The sequence below is a fragment of the Schistocerca piceifrons genome, chromosome 2 (genome assembly GCF_021461385.2).
Source record: "Schistocerca piceifrons isolate TAMUIC-IGC-003096 chromosome 2, iqSchPice1.1, whole genome shotgun sequence".
NCBI classification, from domain to species: domain Eukaryota; kingdom Metazoa; phylum Arthropoda; class Insecta; order Orthoptera; family Acrididae; genus Schistocerca; species Schistocerca piceifrons.
In genome coordinates, this window is record NC_060139.1 from 787986551 (window position 1) to 788010148 (window position 23598).

Genomic DNA, 23598 nt, shown 5'->3' on the forward strand with positions numbered 1-23598 from the left:
CGTGCCTGATCATAATTGCTGTATGTTTGTTGGCCTTGGTTGTTATATGAAAAATTTTTGTTTATGAAGGAATAATCTGATTGCTGTACTTCTAAAAGCTGCAGCAGATCCCTGAATGCCGAAATATTTTCTTTTTGCTGACCCGTTAAAAGTGACACTCTTAATGATCGTGGCAATTTAGAAATACATAATTGAATGAGTGCAGATTCACTATATGGTTCACTTAAGTACTGGTTTTGTTGTACCATATGCTCAAAAAATTGCGTGACAGTGGAAAAATTGGAGTTCTCATAATTGGGTAAACTAATTAATTGATCTTTAATTCCGCGCTGTGTCGTCTTCGACCAGTACGCTGACAGAAAAGCATTCTGAAATTCTTCTACCGAGTAGCATTGCCTCGCGATCGGTCTCATACGAGTTGCCGGTTCGCCTTCCAAAAAACTGCAAATAAATTCAAGTTTGTGCATTACAGGCCAAGTTGGTGGAAAAGCAAAACTAAACTGTTGTATCCAATCCAGTGGGTGAATCTGTGTACTGTCATTTTTAAATACTTTAAATTTTCTCACTGACAGAAAATGTTTGTAATCAAAATTATCGTCTCTGTATGACGGAACAGGTTCAGTATTGTAAGAGAATCTATTTGTCTGTGTCTGTTCGGAATCCAAGTCCCGTACTCTCTGTAGATTACCCAAATTATACGCGCTGCGTGAGTCTGACAAATGTTCGCAAAGTGGCGTCTGCTGTGAAGTGTTATTAACTGAAATACTTTTCATCTCTGTTACTTCTTGCTGTAAACTTGACAATTTTCTACGCAATGCGTTGTTAGATGAATCTATCTCATTAATTGTCTGTTGTAGATTTTGGAATTCAGGTGTTTGGTTAAACAAAATCGGTGCAGTATCGTCTGATTTGCTTTCATTATTACTTTCAATAACATCAATACGACTGGCCAATTCATCACATTTTTCAGTCAGTATTTTTACCTGATCGTCGTTCTTAGTGTCAGAAGCATTAATCTGTTTTTGTAATTTACGTGTGGTTTCGTTCAATTTTTTAACGTCAGCTTTGACGACATCGGAATCCTGTGTTAGTTCTAATTGTTCAAGTCTGTCTGTCACTGTTTGAATATCTACTGTCTGTGTATCTGTTTTTGATTTAAGATCAGAAATTTCATCACGTAATTCGGTGTTCAACTGTTCGATGGTATTAATTTTGTCCGATACTGTAGCAATATTGTTGTTTACGTATGTTTTTGCCTTCGCAAACATTTTACGTTTATCTTCTTATCTCTGTGCAGTGATTGTTTCCATGACTTGACGTTTTACTTTATTTTGATCCTGAATAAATTTGCGGAAACGCGTATCACTGTTTTGTAGGTGAAGATTAAAACGTTCGTCAATTTGAGTGTTCTGTTGGTCGAATTTCGCGTCTACCTTTGCATTCATTGTGCGCGAAAGTTCTGCTGTCGTTAGTTTAAACTCGTCGCGTAATTGTGCGGCTTTTTCAGAGCATTGTTTACCGACTGTACTAATTTCGTCTCTGAGTGATTCTGTTGCAGCTGTCTGCATATCCCTTAATTCCTGAGCAACAGACCTAATTTCTTCGTTACTTTTCCTAGCACAAGCCTCAATTTCCTAGCGTAATTGTTCCTTAGTATCGTGACACTGCGCGGCAACGGCTGTAATCTGCTCGCTAAGCTGTCTGGAATTGTTGTCTAATTTTTCATTAAGGCTGTCATGTTTTTCATTAAGCTGTTTGATCTGTTCACTAAGCTGTCTGGAATTGTTGTCTAATTTTTCACTAAGTTTGTCTTGTTTTTCATTCTGTTGTCTGACCTGTTCATTAAGTTGTTTGAAATTTTCATTATTGTTGTCTAGTTTTTCATTATGTTGTTTGGACTTTTCTTTAAGTTGTTGTTTGAAATCTTCACTAAGTTGTTTATTCGTTTGTAGCAACAATGCCATAATTTGATCCAAAGTAACATTACCTACTGTATTATCTGTGCTGTTTGATTGTGTACCTGCAATTGTCGCGTTTTGTGTGACCATTTGGTCATTCTGTAATTTACAAAAAGGTTTGCTAGTCGAATGTACACTGTCGGCCACTATTTCGGAATTAAATGAATCCGTCGTACTTTCAGTACACTGTCCATTTTCATTAGAAAAATTTGTTTGTACGTTACTTGAATTTTCCAAACCGGGTGTGTTAAGCTGGGCAGCGCTCATTACAATAGGGCTCCCCACGTCATCAATTGTCGTCAAATTAACAGAGGACACAATTAACTTCGCTTGTTGATCATTAAGACCTACATCATTCTTGGTGGTTGGAACGCACTGATTGTCAGTGAACGCAGGATTGTCATTATTACACTGCGTGTCACAATTACTATCGGTCAAGTTGTTTAATTCGGTTATTTCACTCATTATACTTCGCGATGCACTATTAATAGTCTTTCGCGGCATTTTTACACTAGTCACAATTATTCACAAATGAGACAAAGACAATACAAAATGCAACAAACATAAATACAACAAAGAGCAACGAATTGCCGATGACCTGTAGAAGAAAGTCACAAAATTAGTAAAAGCGTTGTGCCAAATGCTAATTATATTTTAGTAAATAAGAGCAGATATCTGGCTACTTTTCAGAAGATTCTCAAAGAAATACGATCCTGGACCGGATGTCGCCAAGTGTAACCTCCCCGTAGAATTTTGATAATGACAATAATTAAATGTTAACCGGCATCGAGCCAAGTGTAACCTTCCCACAAAAAATATGAAAATGAAAAGAATTGAATAGAATTGCGAATAGTGCCAAATGTTAGCTTCCCACAGTAATAAAAATCAATGATAATAAAAATGTGCAAAAATGTTAAGTCCCCACAAAATTAACGTTAAGATGAACCCGATAAATTTTATAAGGGCAGCTGCGCTGACCTTAGGCCCTGTGCAATAATTAATCTGATAATTTGATTCTGGGAGGAAAAGCATAGGAAATATTGTTTAAATTGCAATGATTCTTTTCTTAAAACGATTGTTTTGAAAACAAAATTCTTATTGGGGCATTTCTTGAACAAATTAATTACAATTAACAGATGTTATTGGCTGAGCGCAATGCTGCTTCATTACCTTATTTAACAATATACCTCGTCCCGAACCGTGACCAGAGACCCATGTCGACGCCCGCCGACTCCTCACACACGACTCCTAGCACTGCCTGAGTGCAACTCGCAACTGAACTACATGCTCTCGCGACTCGCTACGTACAACTACTGCACTCACGCGCGGTCAAGCGCAGACTAGCAACGATAAATAACTCTCTGGTCAGAGATTCTGTCATGCCTCGCCATCGCTGCTACTGAATATATACGTGTTTCACTATTTAAAAAAAACGCAGTTGATACCCGTTTGACCTATGGCAGCGCCATTTAGCGGGCTATCCGTAGCGCCATCTGGTTTCCCCCTTCAAGCTAGACAAGTTTCGTTCTTTGTAGTTTTTTCGTTTGACGCTTAATTCGTGAGATATTTTGGCCCGGTCACGATCAGTGGATCACCATGTATACTAGCCAACCGTAGTGGCTTCGCAAGAATCGCATTAAGTAACTGCGGCTGCCGTATTTGTATATAATACGTAGTTATTTACACAAAACTTACTGGTGACTCAGTCTATTAGTAATCCGTAAAGTAATTCCAGAAAGTAGCCTTCACATACAGACAAAAAGTCGCGGTGGCGTACTTTAATTTATAAAATATGTTCAAATCATCCTCTGCGTACGTATACAGGGTATCCCTCTTAAGAGCAGTCAGGTACTTTTGTCAGACGTTAGACAGGTATTTGCAGTTTTGGTTTTGCAATGTGTAGCTGGAGTCAGCCCAAATAAATACTGGTCATCACGTCTTTCATGCGACGTCCAGTGGCGACAGACAGCGTTAGTTTGTTTCCTGTTACAAAGAAAATGATTTTTAAATCGGAATGTTACGCGCCCATTTTATATAGCGGTCCCAAATTAGTGCGATGTTTGTTTTATCTCCCGCACGCTGCGATAGTTTCTGCTGCTAATCTTAATGCCTGCACGATATCCCTCAGGAGGACACCCAACAATTGTGACAATCAGTGCCAAGCCGAATAACTGTTTGCCTAAGGGCCAGAAATGGACGTACGCGTTATTAACTTGCTCAATTTGGGAACCTCTTTCTCCTGAAATTGTAGTCATTTGTTTGTCTACATGTGTACAACATATCTACCGATTTCCGTCACATTTGGATAACTCTATCGTGGTACGTCTTCTTTATTTTCTTTCTTTTCTTGTGTGTGTGTGTGTGTGTGTGTGTGTGTGTGTGTGTGTGTGTGTGTATGTCTTAAAGTGTTCATTATACATTGTACATTACCCATGATTGAATTTCAGCTCCATTTTCAAACTTGTTCTGTTATGTACATCCATTAGTTGATGTGTGCATCTGCACTATAAGCGAACAGTACTATTTCAAGAGCAATGTTCCGAGGAACAGATATCAGAATCAGCTAGTATACAAATAATAATATAAAGGACAAAGCTATCCATAACATTAAAAATAATACCAAACCGTACAATCAATCAGCAACATACAAACTTAACTGCAACTCATGTCCAAAACCATACGTAGGTCAAACAGGTAGAAACTTCAACATTCGTTTTCGTCTTCGTTTAAAAAATTTAAATAAATCCACATTTGCCCAACATGTGGCAGAAGAAGAACAACAAGTAACAGACATATCCCATAACCTACAAGTTCTCCACCTAGCCAACAAAGGAAAAAGAATGAACCTCCTAGAAGAAATCGAAATTTATTCACATAAACATGCATCCCCTTCTGACATACTTAAAGTCCAAACAGAGTTACCAAACCGAATATTTCTGAAAAACTTCCACTCTCTACTTATCAAACCACTTACTAAGCACAATCAAGAAATAACATAATCTAATATAAAACCAACAAATGCATGTAATAACATACAACATAAAAATATTAATTCCATCTTTGTTATATTGTAAATGTATGAATTACTGCTTTGTATAAATGTGTTATGTTAGTTTATTATCTTCAATACTGCCTAAGTAACAAAAAGAACTTAGTATACATCGTACTTAGAATACTTCTATCACCTAAGTCAATGTTTAGTAAACAGTAGCTTAGCTAGAACCACAAAAACTTTCGTAAAATATAACTCTGTCCATAGATAAACTGCTTGTATGTAAAAAATATAAAAAAAATGTCAGTCGACAACATGGCGGATAACGCAGTGCGCCTGTGTAAAATACGTGACAAAAATTGTTTGTGCTGTTACAAAAAAGAAGAAAAGCCATGAAAAAAAAAGGAGAACAGAATGTAAGTAAAATGAACAACTGATAGTGTGGAATTGTAGTAAATGATTGGAATCGTTGCTTTTGCACAGGGCAGCTGCCGCATCCAAACTGCTGCCGATAGTGTAGCACTGTAGAAACTGAAGATACATGTAATTTCCCAACTGAATATGGGTGCAAACCGGAAATGCATATTGGCTTAAATAACACGCATTAAAAAAAGTGGCTGGTCGCTGTATTTTTATAGTAAAATACCCCCATTTTTAATTACATATTCGAGTAGTGCGAAAAAAAATATGAATGTTTTAGTTGTCGTTTTGTGATGGATGGCGCTGTAATAGTGAGAAACGTATAAGTACGTGGTATCACGTAACATTACGCCAGTCTGGACACGGATGTGTAACACACTATGTGACCAAAAGCATCCGGACACCTGGCAGAAAATGACTTACATCGGTAATGCTGGAATTCGGTATGGTATTGGCCCACCCTTAGCCTTGATGACAGCTTCCACTCTCGCAGGCATACGTTCAGTCAGGTGCTGGAACGTTTCTTGGGGAATGGCAGCACATCCCTCTCGGAGTGCTGCACAAAGGAAAGGTATCGGTATCGGTTGGTGAGGCACGGCACGACTTCGGCGCTCCAAAACATTTCAAAGGTGCTCTATAGGACTCAAGTAAGGACTTTGTGCAGGCCAGTGCATTACAGGGATGTTATTGTCGTGTAACCACTCTGCCACTAGTCGTGCATCATGAACAGGTGCTCTATCGTGTTGAAAGATGCAATTGCCATCCCCACATTGCTCTTCCGAATTTTACTGTTGTCCCTACACACGCTGGCAGAAGACGTTCCCTGGGCATTCCCCATACCCACGCCCAGCCATCGGATTGCCACATTGTGTACCGTGATTCGTCACTCCACACAACGTTTTTCCACTGTTCAATCGTCCAATGTTTACGCTCCTTACACCAAGCGAGGCGTCGTTTGGCATTCACCGGCGCGATTTGTGGCTTATGAGCAGCCGCTCGACAATGAAATCCAAGTTTTCTCACCTCCGCCTATCTGTCATAGTAAGTTCAATGGATCCTGATGCAGTTTGGAATTCCTGTGTGATGGTCTGGATAGATGTCTGCCTATTACACATTACGACCCTCATCAACTGTCGGGGGTCTCTGTCAGTTAACGGAGGAGGTCGGCCTGTACGCTTTTGTGCTGTACGTGTCCCTTCAGGTTTCCACTTCACTATCACATCGGAGACAGTGGACCTAGGGATGTTTAGGGGCGTGGAAATCTCGGTAACAGACGTATGACACAAGTGACACCCAGTCAAGCGACCACGTTCGAAGTCCTTGAGTTCCGCGGAGCGCCCCATTCTGCTCTCTCACGATGTCTAACGACTGCTGATATGGAGTACCTGGCAGCAGGTGCCAGCACAATGCACGTAATATGAAAAACATATGTTTCCTGGATGTCTCGATACTTTTGATTAAAATAGTTGTAGGTACAGAGAACTGGCTAAAGCCGGAAATCAGCCGAAATTTTTTCAAGCGATCTAGGATAGATTAAATACAGTTGGTGGCGGAGTATTTCTTGCTGTCACACGTAGTTTGCCTTGTAGCAAAATTGAAGTAGATAGTTCATGCGAAATAGTATAGGTAGAGGTTATACCTGACAATCGGAGTAAACTATTAATTGGATCGTTTTACCGACCCCCCGACTCAGAAGACATAGTTGCTGAACAGTTCAAAGAAAACTTGAGACTCATTTCAAATAAGTACCCCGCTCATACAATTATAGTCGGTGGTGACTTTAGTCTACCCTCGACATGATGGAAAAATTATACGTTTAAAGCCGGCGGCTGGCATTAAACATCATCCGAAATTGTACTGAATGCTTTTTCAGAAAATTATTTTGAACAATTAGTTCATGGGCCCACTCGAAGCGTAAATGGTTGCGAAAGCATACTTGACATTTTAGCAACAAATAATCCTGGGCAAATAGTGAGTGTTGTGACGAATACAGCGATTAGCGACCACAAAGCAGTTGCTGCTAGGCTAAATATCGTAACACCTACAACCATCAAAAAGAAACAAAAAGTATATCTATTTAAAAAAGCTGATAAAAATGCTCTCAACGTCTTTTTAAGTGACAGTCTCCACTCCTTCCGATGTGATCATGTAAACGTAGAAAAGTTGTGGAATGTTTTCGAAGAGATAGTATCAACAGCAATTGAGAGATATATACCACATAAATTAATAAGTAATGGTACTGATCCCCCATGGTACACAAAACGGGTCAGGTCGTTGTTGCCGAAGCAACGAAAAAATCATGCCAAATTTAAAAGAACGCAAAATCCCCAAGATTGGTAAAGTTTTATAGAAGTTCGAAATATGGCGTGAACTTCAATGCGAGGTGGTTTTAATAATTTCCACAACGAAAGTCTGTCTCGAAATCTGCCAGAAACCCCAAAGAGATTCTGGTCATACGTAAAACCCACCAGTGGCAAGACGCAATTAATACCTTCACTGCGCGATAACAACGGTGAAGTCACTGATGACAGTGCCACTAAAGCAGAGTTATTAAACAGGGTTTTCCGAAACTCCTTCACCAAAGAAGACGAAGTAAATATTCCTGAATTCCAATCAAGAACAACTGCCACGATGAGAAACATACGAGTATATATCCTCTGAATAACGAAGCAGCTTAAATCACTTAATAAAGGCAACGCCTCCTGTCCTGATTGTATACCAGTCAGGTTTCTCTCAGAGTATGCTGATAAAATAGCTCCATATTTAGCAGTTATATACAACCACTCGCTCACAGAAAGATCCGTACCTAAAGACTGGAAAATTGCTCAAGTCACACCAATATCCAAAAAGGAAAGTATGAGTAATCCGCTGAATTACAGGCCTATATCACTAACGTCGATTTGCAGTAGGGTTTTAGAACATATACTGTATTCGAAGATTATGAAGTACATCCAAGAAAATTATTTATTGACATATAGTCAGGACGGATTCAGAAAATATCGTTCTTGTGAAACACAACTAGCTCTTTATAGTCATGAAGTAATAAGTGCTATCGACAGGGGGTGTCAAATTGAATCCATATTTTTAGATTTCCAGAAGGCTTTCGACACCGTTCCTCACAAGCGTCTTCTAACCAAACTGCGTGCCTACGGAGTGTCGCCTCAGTTATGCGACTGGATTCGTGATTTCCTGTCAGAAAGGTCACAGTTCGTAGTAATAGACGGAAAGACATCGAGTAAAACAGAAGTAATATACGGCCTTCCCCAAGGAAGTGTTATAGGCCCACTATTGTTCCTGATCTATATAAACGACATAGGAGACAGTCTGAGTAGCTGTCTTAGATTGTTTGCAGTTGATGCTGTCATTTACCGTCTTGTAAAGTCATCAGATGATCAAAACGACTTGCAAAATGATTTAGGTAAGACATTTGTGTGGTGCGAAAAGTGGCTATTGACCCTGAATAAAGAAACGTGTGATGTTATTCACATGAGTACTAAAAGAAATCAGCTAAATTTCGATTACGCGATAAGTCACACAAATCTGAGGGCTGTAAATTCAACTAAATACTTAGGGATTACAATTACAAATTGGAAAGATCACATATATAATATTGTGGGTAGAGCAAACCAAAGACTGTGATTCATTGGCAGAACACTTAAAGGTGCAAGAGGTCTACCAAAGAGACTGCTTACACTACACTTGTCCGCCCTATTCTAGAGTATTGCTGTGCGGTGTAGGATCCGCATCAGGAGCGACTGACGGATGACATCGAAGAAGTACAAATAAGGGCAGCTCATTTTGTATTATCGCGAAATAAGGGAGATGATGTCACAGACATGATACGTGATTTGGAGTGGCAATCATTAAAACATATGCGTTTTTCGTAGCGACGGGATCTTCTCACGAAATTTCAATCACCAGTATTGTCTTCCGATTGAGAAAACATATTGTTGGTACCCACCTTCATAGGGAGAAATGATCATCAAGATAAAATAAGAGAAATCAGGGCTCGCACAGAAAAATTTAAGTGCTCGTTTTTCCCGTGTGCCGTTCGAGAGTGGAATGGTAGAGAGACAGCATGAAGGTGGTTCATTGAACCCTCTGCCAGGCACTTTATTGTGAAAGCAGAGTAATCACGTAGATGTAGATGACGAATTGTTGCTTCTGACTTCCACCAAATCAGTACAGATAGTTGCAGCACAGTTTTGGCCAAAATACACTCCTGGAAATTGAAATAAGAACACCGTGAATTCATTGTCCCAGGAAGGGGAAACTTTATTGACACATTCCTGGGGTCAGATACATCACATGATCACACTGACAGAACCACAGGCACATAGACACAGGCAACAGAGCATGCACAATGTCGGCACTAGTACAGTGTATATCCACCTTTCGCAGCAATGCAGGCTGCTATTCTCCCACGGAGACGATCGTAGAGATGCTGGATGTAGCCCTGTGGAACGGCTTGCCATGCCATTTCAACCTGGCGCCTCAGTTGGACCAGCGTTCGTGCTGGACGTGCAGACCGCGTGAGACGACGCTTCATCCAGTCCCAAACATGCTCAATGGGGGACAGATCCGGAGATCTTGCTGGCCAGGGTAGTTGACTTACACCTTCTAGAGCACGTTGGGTGGCACGGGATACATGCGGACGTGCATTGTCCTGTTGGAACAGCAAGTTCCCTTGCCGATCTAGGAATGGTAGAACGATGGGATCGATGACGGTTTGGATGTACCGTGCACTATTCAGTGTCCCCTCGACGATCACCAGTGGTGTACGGCCAGTGTAGGAGATCGCTCCCCACACCATGATGCCGGGTGTTGGCCCTGTGTGCCTCGGTCGTATGCAGTCCTGATTGTGGCGCTCACCTGCACGGCGCCAAACACGCATACGACCATCATTGGCACCAAGGCAGAAGCGACTCTCATCGCTGAAGACGACACGTCTCCATTCGTCCCTCCATTCACGCCTGTCGCGACACCACTGGAGGCGGGCTGCACGATGTTGGGGCGTGAGCTGAAGACGGCCTAACGGTGTGCGGGACCGTAGCCCAGCTTCATGGAGACGGTTGCGAATGGTCCTCGCCGATACCCCAGGAGCAAGAGTGTCCCTAATTTGCTGGGAAGTGGCGGTGCGGTCCCCTACGGCACTACGTAGGATCCTACGGTCTTGGCGTGCATCCGTGCGTCGCTGCGGTCCGGTCCCAGGTCGACGGGCACGTGCACCTTCCGCCGACCACTGGCGACAACATCGATGTACTGTGGAGACCTCACGCCCCACGTGTTGAGCAATTCGGCGGTACGTCCACCCGGCCTCCCGCATGCCCACTATACGCCCTCGCTCAAAGTCCGTCAACTGCACATACGGTTCAAGCCCACGCTGTCGCGGCATGCTACCAGTGTTAAAGACTGCGATGGAGCTCCGTATGCCACGGCAAACTGGCTGACACTGACGGCGGCGGTGCACAAATGCTGCGCAGCTAGCGCCATTCGACGGCTAACACCGCGGTTCCTGGTGTGTCCGCTGTGCCGTGCGTGTGATCATTGCTTGTACAGCCCTCTCGCAGTGTCCGGAGCAAGTATGGTGGGTCTGACACACCGGTGTCAATGTGTTCTTTTTTTCCATTTCCAGGAGTGTATTAGGATCGCTTTCCGCTGAAAGACATATTGCCACCTGGTGGCATTGTGGGCATGCAGTACTTTAAGAAAAATATATGTTGTCTGCTGCCAGGTCTTGGAGCAAAAGTTATGTCCTCGACAAAAACAATAAGAAGTAATGAGAAGGCCCCTGTAGCAACAGTGAGTTGGTACCCACCAGTGTAGTGACATGTGGATCACAAAAGCAACACTCAGAGGATTATGAGGCACGCATAGCCAAGTGCAGCTGTAAACTGTACTCCACAGTAGTAACCGTGTAGGAAGCAGGGGATGTCACTACACCAAGACAAGTCTCTTGTGACTAGATGCCGGGTTTAACTGTAATAAATCCGTGCCAGAGACATGTAATAAGTCTGGATTTTGAGGCAGTTGGTTACTTCTCATTGCCAGAAACCAGCTGCACCATCACATCGCCAGAGTTACACTGGGCAGCGAGACGAGTGGACACTGCCAGCAGCAGGCATTGGTTCAAGACCAGGCTGTACATGCCGCCAGAACTAAGTCGTTCACGGGCCTTGGAGCCACAGCCTCGCCAACCTACCATTCGAGTCTGCTGCCGCCGACGCTGACTTCTTAGTATTACTTGGCACCACAACACCAGTTGCTGCCCAATTCCTACCAGGTTGGTCAGTCGTATCCGACGCACAGCCATCTTCAAGCACCGCTGCGGAGATGCGAGTGGATCGATGGTCCGTGAGGGTTTCACGATGCCGAAGAAAGCAGCATGCCCCTGAATCAATGGCCTTGTCCTCTAAAGGCTACCATCCTACGTCAGGCCCTCTGTCTGTTCATGTGTACAGGCCTCAAATTGGGAAATCCGTCAAAAAAAGCGACTTAGGGACTTTGACAAATGGCACATGGTACGTCCCCATGCCTAGGAATGAGCATCTGAGAAACTGTGAAGGTACTCAGCTGTTTAACTGCAACTGTCGTGAGATCTGTGTACAGATGTGAAGGACAGTGAAGCTACTAGTAGGTGATAATGTGTTGAAGGTCCTCACTTTATCCCAGAATGTGGAGGTCGGAAACACACCTTGTCTGTAAAGTTGCATGGGAAGCGATCTGAGGCAAATCTGTCGACCGAGTACGAGCCCTGTGGAGACACATTGGTTTCGGAGGCTGTCACTCAGCATTCACTGTTGAACATGGGGCTACACATCATACAACCGCTATAGGTTCCCCTGTTGTCCCAACGAAAGCGTGGATTAATATTGCAGTGGTCACTGGACCATCAAGGTTAGACTGCGGATCAGTGAAAACGAGTCTCCTGGTCGGATGAAACACATTTCTTGTTACACCAGGTTAGTGCCCATACCAGGATACAGCATCTTTCAGGCGAACAGCTGCTCACGACATGCACTGTTCCACAGGGGAACGTTGACACGGGCTTCTGTGCGTAATATGGTACTAATAATATGACAGCCATGACAAAGGTGAAAATTATTTCGTACCACTTGCATACCATAATACTTGAGAGTAATGGCATGGTCCAGCACGATAAATGTCCATGTCAGAAGGCGAAACTTTTGCTAGAGTGGTTTGAAGAGTATGGCAGGGAACTCATGTTGATCTATTGGCCACCTAATTCAGCTGGACTGAAGCCCGTGGAACGTATCTGGGATGGTATCAGGCACCAGCTTCGGGTCCACGAACCCCCAGCCTGCAGTTTACCGGGACAGCGAGACGTGGCGCACACATCTGGCGCTACACGCTTCTGTAAACCTTGTAAGTAGCCTGTTTAGGTTTTTATGCTGGTGACGAAACGTAGCGCTCTGCATTAAAATCGCTGACTGCGCTGTGTGCAGTCTGTGGCTGGTTGGACTCATTGTTAGATTATTCGTTACTCTAGTGTTGGGCAGTTGGATGTAAACAGCCAGTAGTGTTGAGCAGTTGGAGGTGAGCCGCCAGCAGTGGTGGATGTGGGGAGAGAGATGCCAGAGTTTTGAGATGTAAATACATTGTTTCTTATCAAACACTTTCATTTGCTAACTATATGCCTATCAGTAGTTAGTGCCTTCAGTAGTTAGAATCTTTTATTTAGCTGGCAGTATTGGCGCTCTCTGTATTGCAGTAATTCGAGTAACGAAGATTTTTGTGAGGTAAGTGATTCATGAAGAGTATAGGTTATTGTTAGTCAGGGCTATTTTTTTGTAGGGATTATTAAAAGTCAAATTGCATTGCGCTAAAATATTGTGTGTCAGTTTAGAAATGATCAGAATAAGTAAAGAGAAAACTGTAGCAGTACATTCAGATTTACTCAGCTGTTTCTGTATCAAATAACGTAGAAGTTTAGCAGCACAGCCTTTCTTTACATTCGAAGGGGAAGTTGCAACCTTGGTAAATCCATGGTACGCAGCATCGCTGCTATATGGCGTTCCAAACGTGAACCAACACAGTTTAAAACAGGTGGTCATAATGTATACTCTCTCATAGTATATACCTTCAAATCAACAAAACATTAATTACGTAACTATTTTTTCGAGATCACGAATAAAACGTTGTATCTCTTGTATCAGGAAACTCCTGAGAGAATAACCTTATATGTAGACTATAGACTATTTAAAATTCCTTGCTAGTTGGCACTTCATGCGTTGGAGACGGTTTCCTCCAATCAGAGAACTCAATGTCACACAGGAACAGTTCGTCGTTGTTAAATTTCTGCAACATATGGTCACTTCACTTTCAATTCCTTGTCCGGTTTTCTTTCTTGGTGTGTTTGGGTCCCGAATCCTCGGTCTGGTCCTTAGCCAAACACTAACGGATCCTTTCGTACAAGACGCGATTCGATGTCACGTACTCAGTATGATCAAACATATCGACCTACAGTAGATAAGCTTCATAAGACATTGCATGATGCCAAACTTTTTGTAGGCAGCAATCAAATTTGCAGCTAGTTCTGTAGAGGAATAAATAAAATGATGCCTCGAGAAGTGATTGTGCAGCGTAAGTTAAAACCTGACATGTAGAAGCTCGTGGGGTGGAATCTCGTCAGCTATTGAAAATTTTTCTGTTTTTAAGCTTTTATCAAAATGACTTTGATTACTATTTTCATTCAGTTAACTGCTTTAAATGTATTCTTTATTATTCATCTTTTTGAGTAGAACTTTCATAACTGTATTGACTTTTTATTTGCTATTACTTTTTCTTCTTGTCTTTTTTTTTTTTTTTTTTTTTTTTGTGGAATCAGCCTGCGTTGCCTATAGCCGAGGCTAAGTGCCAGCCAACACTATTCATCGGTTAATATTGCGTCAGCTCGTTTAGCTACTGCGAGGATAGTTTCAGGTAACCAATGAAAGAGAGAAATTACAATAAATGAAAAGCACCAGTTTGCTTTTGTTCTACAATATTACTTTTATTGCTAACCGGTTTTCGGCTTACAAGGCCATCTTCAGACATTTACTGAGTATTATCACCAAAGAAGTTAAATGTTAGCAGACAACATTGGAAGAGAAGTAACACATCTAGACTGAAGTAGATACATACAGTAAGTAACATCTTTGCAATGAAATAGTAAAAACTGAACAGTACACAAATAACAATGGAGTTGACAGGAAAACCTTTAGCACAAAATAGGAATAGCATGGTTTTCCTGTCAACTCCATTGTTATTTGTGTACTGTTCAGTTTTTACTATTTCATTGCGAAGATGTTACTTACTGTATGTACCTACTTCAGTCTAGATGTGTTACTTCTCTTCCAATGTTGTCTGCTAACATTTAACTTCTTTGGTGATAATACTCAGTAAATATCTGAAGATAGCCTTGTAAGCCGAAAACCGGTTAGCAATAAAAGTAATATTGTAGAACAAAAGCAGACTGTACCTTGTATTTATTATAATGTTGTTCTACCAAGAACCGACGGAAGATTCTGTTAATAAGAGAAATTACAGTTCGCTTTTAGTTCTGAAACTGAAATCTTTCTCTCTCGACTTCACTCGTAGAGGTAAGCTTTAAGCACAGGTAACAAAGCGAGTGTGGTTAACAATTCTGCCGCACATTGTTGACCTGATACATTGCACATCACGAGATCATGAGGTTGTGGTTACATTAGGACATGAGTGTAAATTCAGGTTTGCGATAAACGTCGTCTGCCACAGTTCAGTCATTGATTACTTAAAATAACCTGTCGACAGAGAATTTGACGTTCCCGTCATAACCTGATGACAGCCGCCTCCGTCTTTGTTCCACGTTGGTTGTAACACCACTTCAGTACCTACGAAGTGACCCACTGTGTTTCCGTGTCGCCATTAACCGAGCGGCAGCCGATGTGACAACACTGTCGCGGCAAGTGACAGACGTCAACTAGCAAGTAATTTTATCGGACTATAGTTAAGAGAGACAGATTCCAACCCGTCCAATTGAACTTGATGACGGTGAGAGTAATAGACTGTATCATTCAACTGAATTAAAATACTGGTGATCGTAGGAACATTAATGGCAGAAACACACACACTTAATACGTTTTCCTTTCATTACATGAATGATACTTCCTTTCATTATCGTTTGTGTATGACATGCCAAGATATGCCAGGACACTTACGAAATATTAATGCTAAATGGTGACTGGTGTGTTATGCAGGGCGAGCCTGATGAGGCGTAACGATGGCAACGAAGATCTGAAGAGGAGGTTGTCTGATTGGAACGCCGAGCTTGGCTTCAAAATCGGTTCGGGCCTGGTCACGCATCCCGTGCGCTCGCTGGGTCCCGGACCCATCAACGGCTTGCACGTCGTAATGGGGGTCTACAGTCGGAACATCGACTACATCTGCAAGGGACCTATACAGGGCTTCAAGGTAACTCTCACAGTCCGCAACGCCAAATTAATCTTACTCACAGAAGTTGTTGCCGTGTCGCGTTGATACCTTTTCGTGCCAAAATTGAAGAGAAGAGATTGCGACGACACGTATTCAGGCACTTACCTTAACGTGTAGTGCCACCATTTTTCCGGTTGGGAAAAAAATATATATATATACCTCCAAAAAGCTGCTTTAAGGTTTAGTTTCCTGCAAATAATTTCCATTATTTTGTCATGATCTGTCAGATTTTATAGCTTAATGGATGTATACCACTTGACCATCATCGTAAAATACACTCTGAGACAAAAAAATCGACACACCATGATGGAGTTATGCAAACTGTTACAAATTAATATTCGTATTCAGAACTGTAAATACTTTGGCAGTGGGGTGATGCTGCATCGCAGTTTCACCACACATCTACATCTACATTTATACTCCGCAAGCCACCCAACGGTGTATGGCCGAGGGCACTTTACGTGCCACCGTCGTCACCTCCCTTTCCTGTTCCAGTCGCGTATGGTTCGCCGGAAGAACGACTCCCGGAAAACCTCCGTGCGCGCTCGAATCTTTCTAATTTTACATTCGTGAGCTCCTCGGGAGGTATAAGTAGGGGCAAGCGATATATTTGATACCTCATCCAGAAACGCACCGTCTCGAAAACTGGACAGCAAGCTACACCGCGATGCACCCTGTGACGAAACGCGCCGCTCTTCTTTGGATCTTCTCTATCTCCCGACCTGGTACGGATCCCACACTGGTGAGCAATACTCAAGTATAGGTCGAATGAGTGTTTTGTAAGCCACCTCCTTTGTTGATGGACTACATTTTCTAAGGCCTCCCCCAATGACTCTCAACCTGGCACCCGCCTAACCAAAAATTAATTTTATATGATCATTCCTCTTCAAATCGTTCCGTACGCATACTCCCAGATATTTTACAGAAGTAACTGCTACCAGTGTTTGTTCCGCTATCACATAATCATACAATAAAGGATCCTTCTTTCTATGAATTCGCAATACATTGCATTTGTCTATATTAAGGGTCAGTTGCCAAGCCCCGCGCCGGCCGGGGTGGCCGAGCGGTTCTAGGCGCTACAGTCTGGAACCGCGCGACCGCTACGATCGCAGGTTCGAATCCTGCCTCGGGCATGGATGTGTGTGATGTCATTAGGTTAGTTGGGTTTAAGTAGTTCTAAGCTCTAGGGGACTGATGACGTCAGAATTAAGTCCCATAGTGCTCAGAGCCATTTGAACCACTCCCCGCACCAAGTTCCTATCCGCTGAAGATCTTCCTGCATTTCGCTGCAATTTTCTAATGCTGCAACTTCTCTGTATACTACAGCATCATCAGCGAAAAGCACCATGGAACTTCCGATACTATCTACTAGGACTTTTATATATATATTGTGAAAAGCAATGGTCTCATAACACTCCCCTGTGGCACGCCAGAGGTTACTTTAACGTCTGTAGACGTCACTCCATTGAGAACAACATGATGTGTACTGTTTGCTAAAAACTCTTCAATCCAGCCACACAGCTGGTCCGATATTCCGTAGACTCTTACCTTGTTTACCAAGTGACAGTGCGGAATTGTATCGAACGCCTTCCGGAAGTAAAAGAAAATGGCATCTACCTGGGAGCCTGTATCTAATATTTTCTGGGTGTCATGAACAAATAAAGCGAATTGAGTCTCACACGATCGCTGTTTCCGGAATCCATGTTGATTCCTATGTCTCACAGATAGGCGTGTGAACAATATACACAGATGTCACCATTTGAGATAGGACGTGTAGTCGTGTTCAAAGAAGCCGGTTGGAGTAATCGACGAGTGGCTCACCGTTTGATTAGGAGCGATGCCACTATATGACGATGATGGCAGGAATGGGTGAACCATGGCCAAAGACAGTCAAGAAGGAAGCGGTCGACCTAGAGAGGCGAGAGAACGTGAGGAGAGAGCAATCTGCAGAGAGGAACACAAAACTTGGGATTGATCAGTATCCTTGATCTGATGCGCAACTGGTACTTCAGTGACCACAAAGACCATTAATAGGTGGCTCACAGAAATGGGGCTGAGCTCATGATGTCCCTTGCAGCGACTTCCATTGACGTCTGTACTTCACAAAACCCCGTTGCAGTGTTGTCGGGCACATTCGGTTGGAGTGACATTGGAGCAGAACTGTCTCCAGTGATGAGTCCCGCTTCCAACTGAGCCCCGACAACCAGCGGATACTTCTCTGGAGATGCTCTGAACAGCCAGATCTACGAGCTATCACAAGAATTAAAAAGTATTACCAGAAATCCTCACACTTTCAAGTCGAAACTGAAGAATTTCATCATGACTCATTCCTTCCATTGTGTCGTGGAACTCCGGACAAAAATAAAACCAATTCCTCTGTTATATTTTTTATAAAAATTTATCTGTTATTAAATTTTCTAATATTGTGGTACCATGACCATGGAGATTTGCCACTCGGCTTAGCCCTGCGGAACCAGACGTGTTAAATAAACAGTGTCTTCGGAAAAGCACCAAGTTTTTTTTTTATTTCTTCTCCTTGATCTTGAATTCCTTTTCAACGTCTCTGCTATGTTTCCGTGACTCTTTGTTCAATATACAGACTGAATAACATCTGGGAGAGGCTATAGGATGCTCTCAGTCCTTACTCAAAGACAGCTCCCCTTTCATTCCCTTCGACTCTTAAAACGACATTATAGTGTCTGTACAAGTGGCAGATAACTTTTCATTCAGTCTGGTGTACCCCTGCTTCCTTGAGAATTTCAAAGAGTTTATCCCAATCAGCACTGCCAAAGATTTCCTAAATCTGCTAATGCCAAAAACGTAAATTTGCCTTTCTTCAGCATGCCTTACCAGTATTAAGTTAGGTTGCCAATTACCATATAGAAAAAAATTTTTAAAATGTTTAATACCGCCTCTGTGACTGCCGCCGCCTGTGGTCGCAGGTGCTGCTGCACAGCCCGGGCGAGGTGCCGCAGACGAGCCTGCAGTTCCTGCGCGTGCCGCTGGGCCAGGACGTGATGGTGGCCGTGCACCCGCACATGCTCAACACCAGCGACGCGCTGCGCACCTATGCGCCCAGCCGCCGCCAGTGCTACTTCCCGTACGAGCGCCGGCTGCGCTACTTCCGCACCTACACACAGAGGAACTGCGAGCTCGAGTGCCTGAGCAACCTCACGCAGCACCGCTGCTCCTGCGTCTCCCTCCACATGCCTCGTGAGTTGTCTTCTCATCTTCTGTACAAAATTCAATAGAATGAGATTGTATCAAATTGGAGCACTCGTTCTATATCGGAAAATACGTTTTTAACCCACAATTGTTTTGTTCGCACTGGTCAGACTGACAACAGCGTGCTGGTTTCGAGCAACGTGGGTCATCAACCTAAGATAAAAAAATCTACCACGTTTCTCGCCTGTTTTGTTACTAAAACACATGAAAACTTTAGCTATTATTATTTTCAAAACCGATTTTGCCGTTCAGCTTCCTACAACAGCTCTATAGCTTTAACACTGAAAGTCGTGACAACATCTTTAGATTTTATTGTTGTTACATGATGTTGCTTGTTTTCATTTCTGGACTTCGTTTACTTATTCCTCATTTTTTATACAGGTTGATGTTGTGAAATGGGGTAAACTGCAGGAAATAATTCCTGAGAAAATAAGGGGCAAGGGCGGTACCAGAAGGCGGAGATAAAAGATTTTTGACAGTGTAGGTTTCAATGATTGGAAGCACACTTGAAAACATGGCAGCAAATGGGAATGTACTGTCTGTGCTAGTCTCCTAGCTCCACTCTCAACCGCGAAGAACTGTAGTCCATGACGGCGCTGCTATCGTACGCTTGTACTACAATGAGGTGAAGAAAATCGTGAGATACTCCTCATATCGTGTCGGACCTTCTTTTTCCCGGCGTAATGCAGCAACACGACATGGCATGGACTCAAAAAGTCTCGTTGTAAGACCCCTACAGGGAGTATCGGGCCATGCTGCCGCTATAGCCGTCCATATCTGCGAATGTGTTGCCGGTGCGGGATGATTCGTGCACGAACTCGCCTCTCGATTATGTCTCACAAATGTTCGATGGGATTCATGTCGGGCGATCCGGTTCACTAAATAATTCGATCGCATTGTCCAGAATGCATTTCAAACCAGTCGCGAAGAATTGTGACCCGACTGCGTGGCATCGTTGTTTGGGAAGATGAAATCCATGAATGCCTGAAAATGTTGTCCGAGTAGCTGAACATATCCAATTACAAACAACGAACTTTTCAGTTGGACCAGAAGACCAAGTTCATTCCATGTAAACCACAGCCCACTAGATCAGCTTTCACAGTGATTCGTTGACAACTCGGGTCCACGGCTTCGAGCGATCTGAGCCACTCTCCGAGCCCAACCATCAGCTCTTACCAACTGACATCAGCACCCCAAACTACGATTTTCCAGTTGTCTGGGATCCAACCGATATGGTAACGAGCGGTTAGCCAAGGCACTTGTATCGGTCGTCTTCTGTCATAGCCTGTTAATGCCAAATTTTGCCACACTCTCCTAACTGATACGTTCGTCGTACGTGCCACATTGATTTCCGCCGTTATTTAACGCAGTGTTGATTGCCTCGTAGCAATGACATCACCACGCAAAAGCCGCTGCTGTCGGTAGTTAAATGAAGGACGTCAAGCCCGCATCTCGTGGTCGTGCGGTAGCGTTCTCGCTTCCCACGCCCGGGTTCCCGGGTTCGATTCCCGGCGGGGTCAGGGATTTTCTCTGTCTCGTGATGGCTGGGTGTTGTGTGATGTCCTTAGGTTAGTTAGGTTTAAGTAGTTCTAAGTTCTAGGGGACTGATGACCATCGATATAAAGTCCCATAGTGCTCAGAGCCATTTGAACCATTTGAAGGACGTCAACCATTGTGTTGCCAGTACTGAGAGGTGATGCCTGAAATTTGGTATTCGTGGCACATTCCTTACACTGTGGATCTCGCAATATTGAATCATGTAGCTCCAACTGATATTCCGCGTTCAAAGTTTGTTGGTTCCCGTCGTTTGGCCGTAATCATATCGGAAACCTTTTCACTTGAATCACCTAAATGCAAATGACAGCTTTCCAAAGCACTGCCCTTTTATACCTTGTGTACGCGATACTATTGCCATTTGTTTTCCTACACATCACTATCAAGTGGCTTTCGTCTTATTGGCCGTTACCACAATAGGTACCTCAATGTTATGTCCGCTGCATGGTGTCGTCAGACGCCAAGGGCTGTAATATGTCCACTTCACGGCTTTGTTGTCCTATACACAATGCAACAGTGCCTGAGGTCAGCTAAAGATGTATAATCAGTGTTCTACTGCGATATCGCCTGTCCACGTGCATTGTCAGTCTCCCGAAGAAAGAAGATTTGACTTGTGTTTTGTAGTGTGAGTAATACAGAAGCCATTGCCTCAACCGGCCGGCGTGCATAAAGGTCGACAAGACATTCGAAGACAGACTAAGGTTGTCGTATAGAAAGTTTTGTTTACGGATTTTGTCAACAATGAAGAAGGTGTTTCACAACCGATTTTATTTAGCAATTACAATGCAGTAAAATCAGTAAAATTTCCAGATGTGAACACGTGTTTTGATTCTCCAAGAAAAGAATGTAAATGAAAAGAAAAATCTACATAATCTGACAATTTTAAGAAAAAGTTAGTGTGTAGAACTGTCCTTGGTTACTACGACTGAGGAGATTATCCGAGGACTAGAACAACACAAGATGATCTCCGTGAAAAAATTAATTATTTTGGCCCAGAGAGCTCCTCCGTTCTCGTGGTTTTTGGTTCATAACGAGTAATGATGACGAAATTTTTTTATGGAATACAGAGACAACTGCAGCAAAAACAGCGAAGTTTTCGTGAAAAATGCACTTCTTGCGTTCTGAGGACAATACTCGTGTAGTATACTTCGATAAAACATGGGTTTTACACAACCATACAAATAACTATATTACCCTCAAATTTAACGGAAATAGTGGCCTCAAAGTACCTGCAGCTACGTTTGTGTAGCGTATACCGGCGTTCTGGCTGATAGGTGCTGTCATGAAGGCTCTGTAACATCTGCGAATAAAATCGGAACAAAATCCTGGCGCTGGCATATAAGTACTTGCTCGCTGCCGCGGTCAGAGGCGCTCGTAAATGGCGTTCGTAGGTGACACGACATACTGATGATATGTCATGTGTCACCACTTTTTTTTATAGTTTTCATAACATCTTCCGCACTGGAAGCGGGACTCGAACCTAGGGACTTTGGTTTTCAATGGCAAGTGTTCCACCACCTGAGCTGCCGTGCAAAATGGTTCAAATGGCTCTGAGCACTATGGGACTTAACTTCTGAGGTCATCAGTCCCCTAGAACGTAGAACTACTTAAACCTAACTAACCTAAGGACGTCACACACATCCATGCCCGAGGCAGGATTCGAACCTGCGATCGTAGCGCTCGCAAGGCTCCAGACTGTAGCGCCCAGAACCTCTCGGCCACTCCGGCCGTGCCCGAGCAATGAATTACGACCTGTCCACATAGCTTTACTTCAGCCAGTACCCCGTACTTACAAAACTGGTCGCAATTCGTGCTCGATTAGATCAGTTGGTAGATGCTGTTACATTAATAACTTGTGTGACTGTCAGATTATATTGTACAGGTGCCAGATGTCAGTTTGTGGGATGGAGTTCCATGCCTGTTGCACTTAGTCGGTTAATACAGGGACAGTTAATAGCGGTTGTGGATGACGTTGAAGTTGTCCGATAATATCCCGTATGTGTTCGATTGGAGACATATCTGGTGATCGAGTAGGCAACGCATGTCGACACTCTGTAGAGTACGTTTGGTTACAACTGTTGTATTTGGGCGACCGTTATCCTGTTAGAAAACAGCCGGCCTGGGTGACCGAGCGGTTCTAGGCGCTACAGTCCGGAACCGCGCGACCGCTACGGTCGTAGGTTTGAATCCTGCCTCGGGCATGGATGTGTATGTTAGGTTTAAGTAGCTCTAAGTTCTATGGGACTGATGACCTCAGACATTAAGTCCCATAGTGCTCGGAGCCATTTGAACCATTTTGTTAGAAAACACCCCCTGGAATGCTGTTCACAAATGGCATCATAACAAATCGAATCACCAGAATGACGTACAAATTTGCATCAGGGTGCGTGGGATAACCACGAGAGTCCTCCTGCTGTCATACGAAACCACACCCCAGACTCCAGGTGTAGGACCAGTGTGTCTAGCACCCACACAGCTTGGCTGCAAGCACTCAACTGGGCTCCTTCTAAACAACAAACGGTCATAATTGGCACTGAGGCAGAAACAGCTTTCACCTGAAAACACAAAAGACATCCACCCAATGAGCTCTCGCTTGACACTACTGAAATCGCAAATTACGGTGGTTTAGAGTCAGTGGAATGCATACTTCAGGACGCCTGACCTTGAAGTAACTGATTTGTAACAGTTCGTTGCGTTAGCTTGGCGCCAACAGCTGCTCAATTTGCTGCTGCAGATGCAGAACGATGCGCCAGAACCATACACCGAACACCATGGTCTTTGCTCACGTTTAGTGCCAGGTGGCCGTCCGGAGGCCGGTCTCCCTGCTACTCTACATTCCCGCGATCATTGCCCCAGATCATATATAGTAGCTACATGCCTGCCAAGTCCTTCTGCAGTATCGCTTAAGGAATATCCAGCTTTTCGGAGTCCTATTACATGACCTCGTTCAAACTCTGTGTGGTGTTGATAATGGCG

The 23598-nt window shown here is 43.3% G+C and overlaps 1 protein-coding gene across 1 annotated transcript in view; it reads left to right on the top strand.

The window, feature by feature from the left end:
* Positions 1–23598, top strand: part of LOC124775855 (pickpocket protein 28-like) — a 182002-nt gene that overhangs the window by 119326 nt on the left and 39078 nt on the right. Inside the window, exons 6-7 of the mRNA XM_047250689.1 lie at positions 15609–15822; positions 18786–19056. Of these exons, the coding sequence (XP_047106645.1) occupies positions 15609–15822; positions 18786–19056 (485 nt within the window). The remainder of the gene's footprint in view (positions 1–15608; positions 15823–18785; positions 19057–23598) is intronic.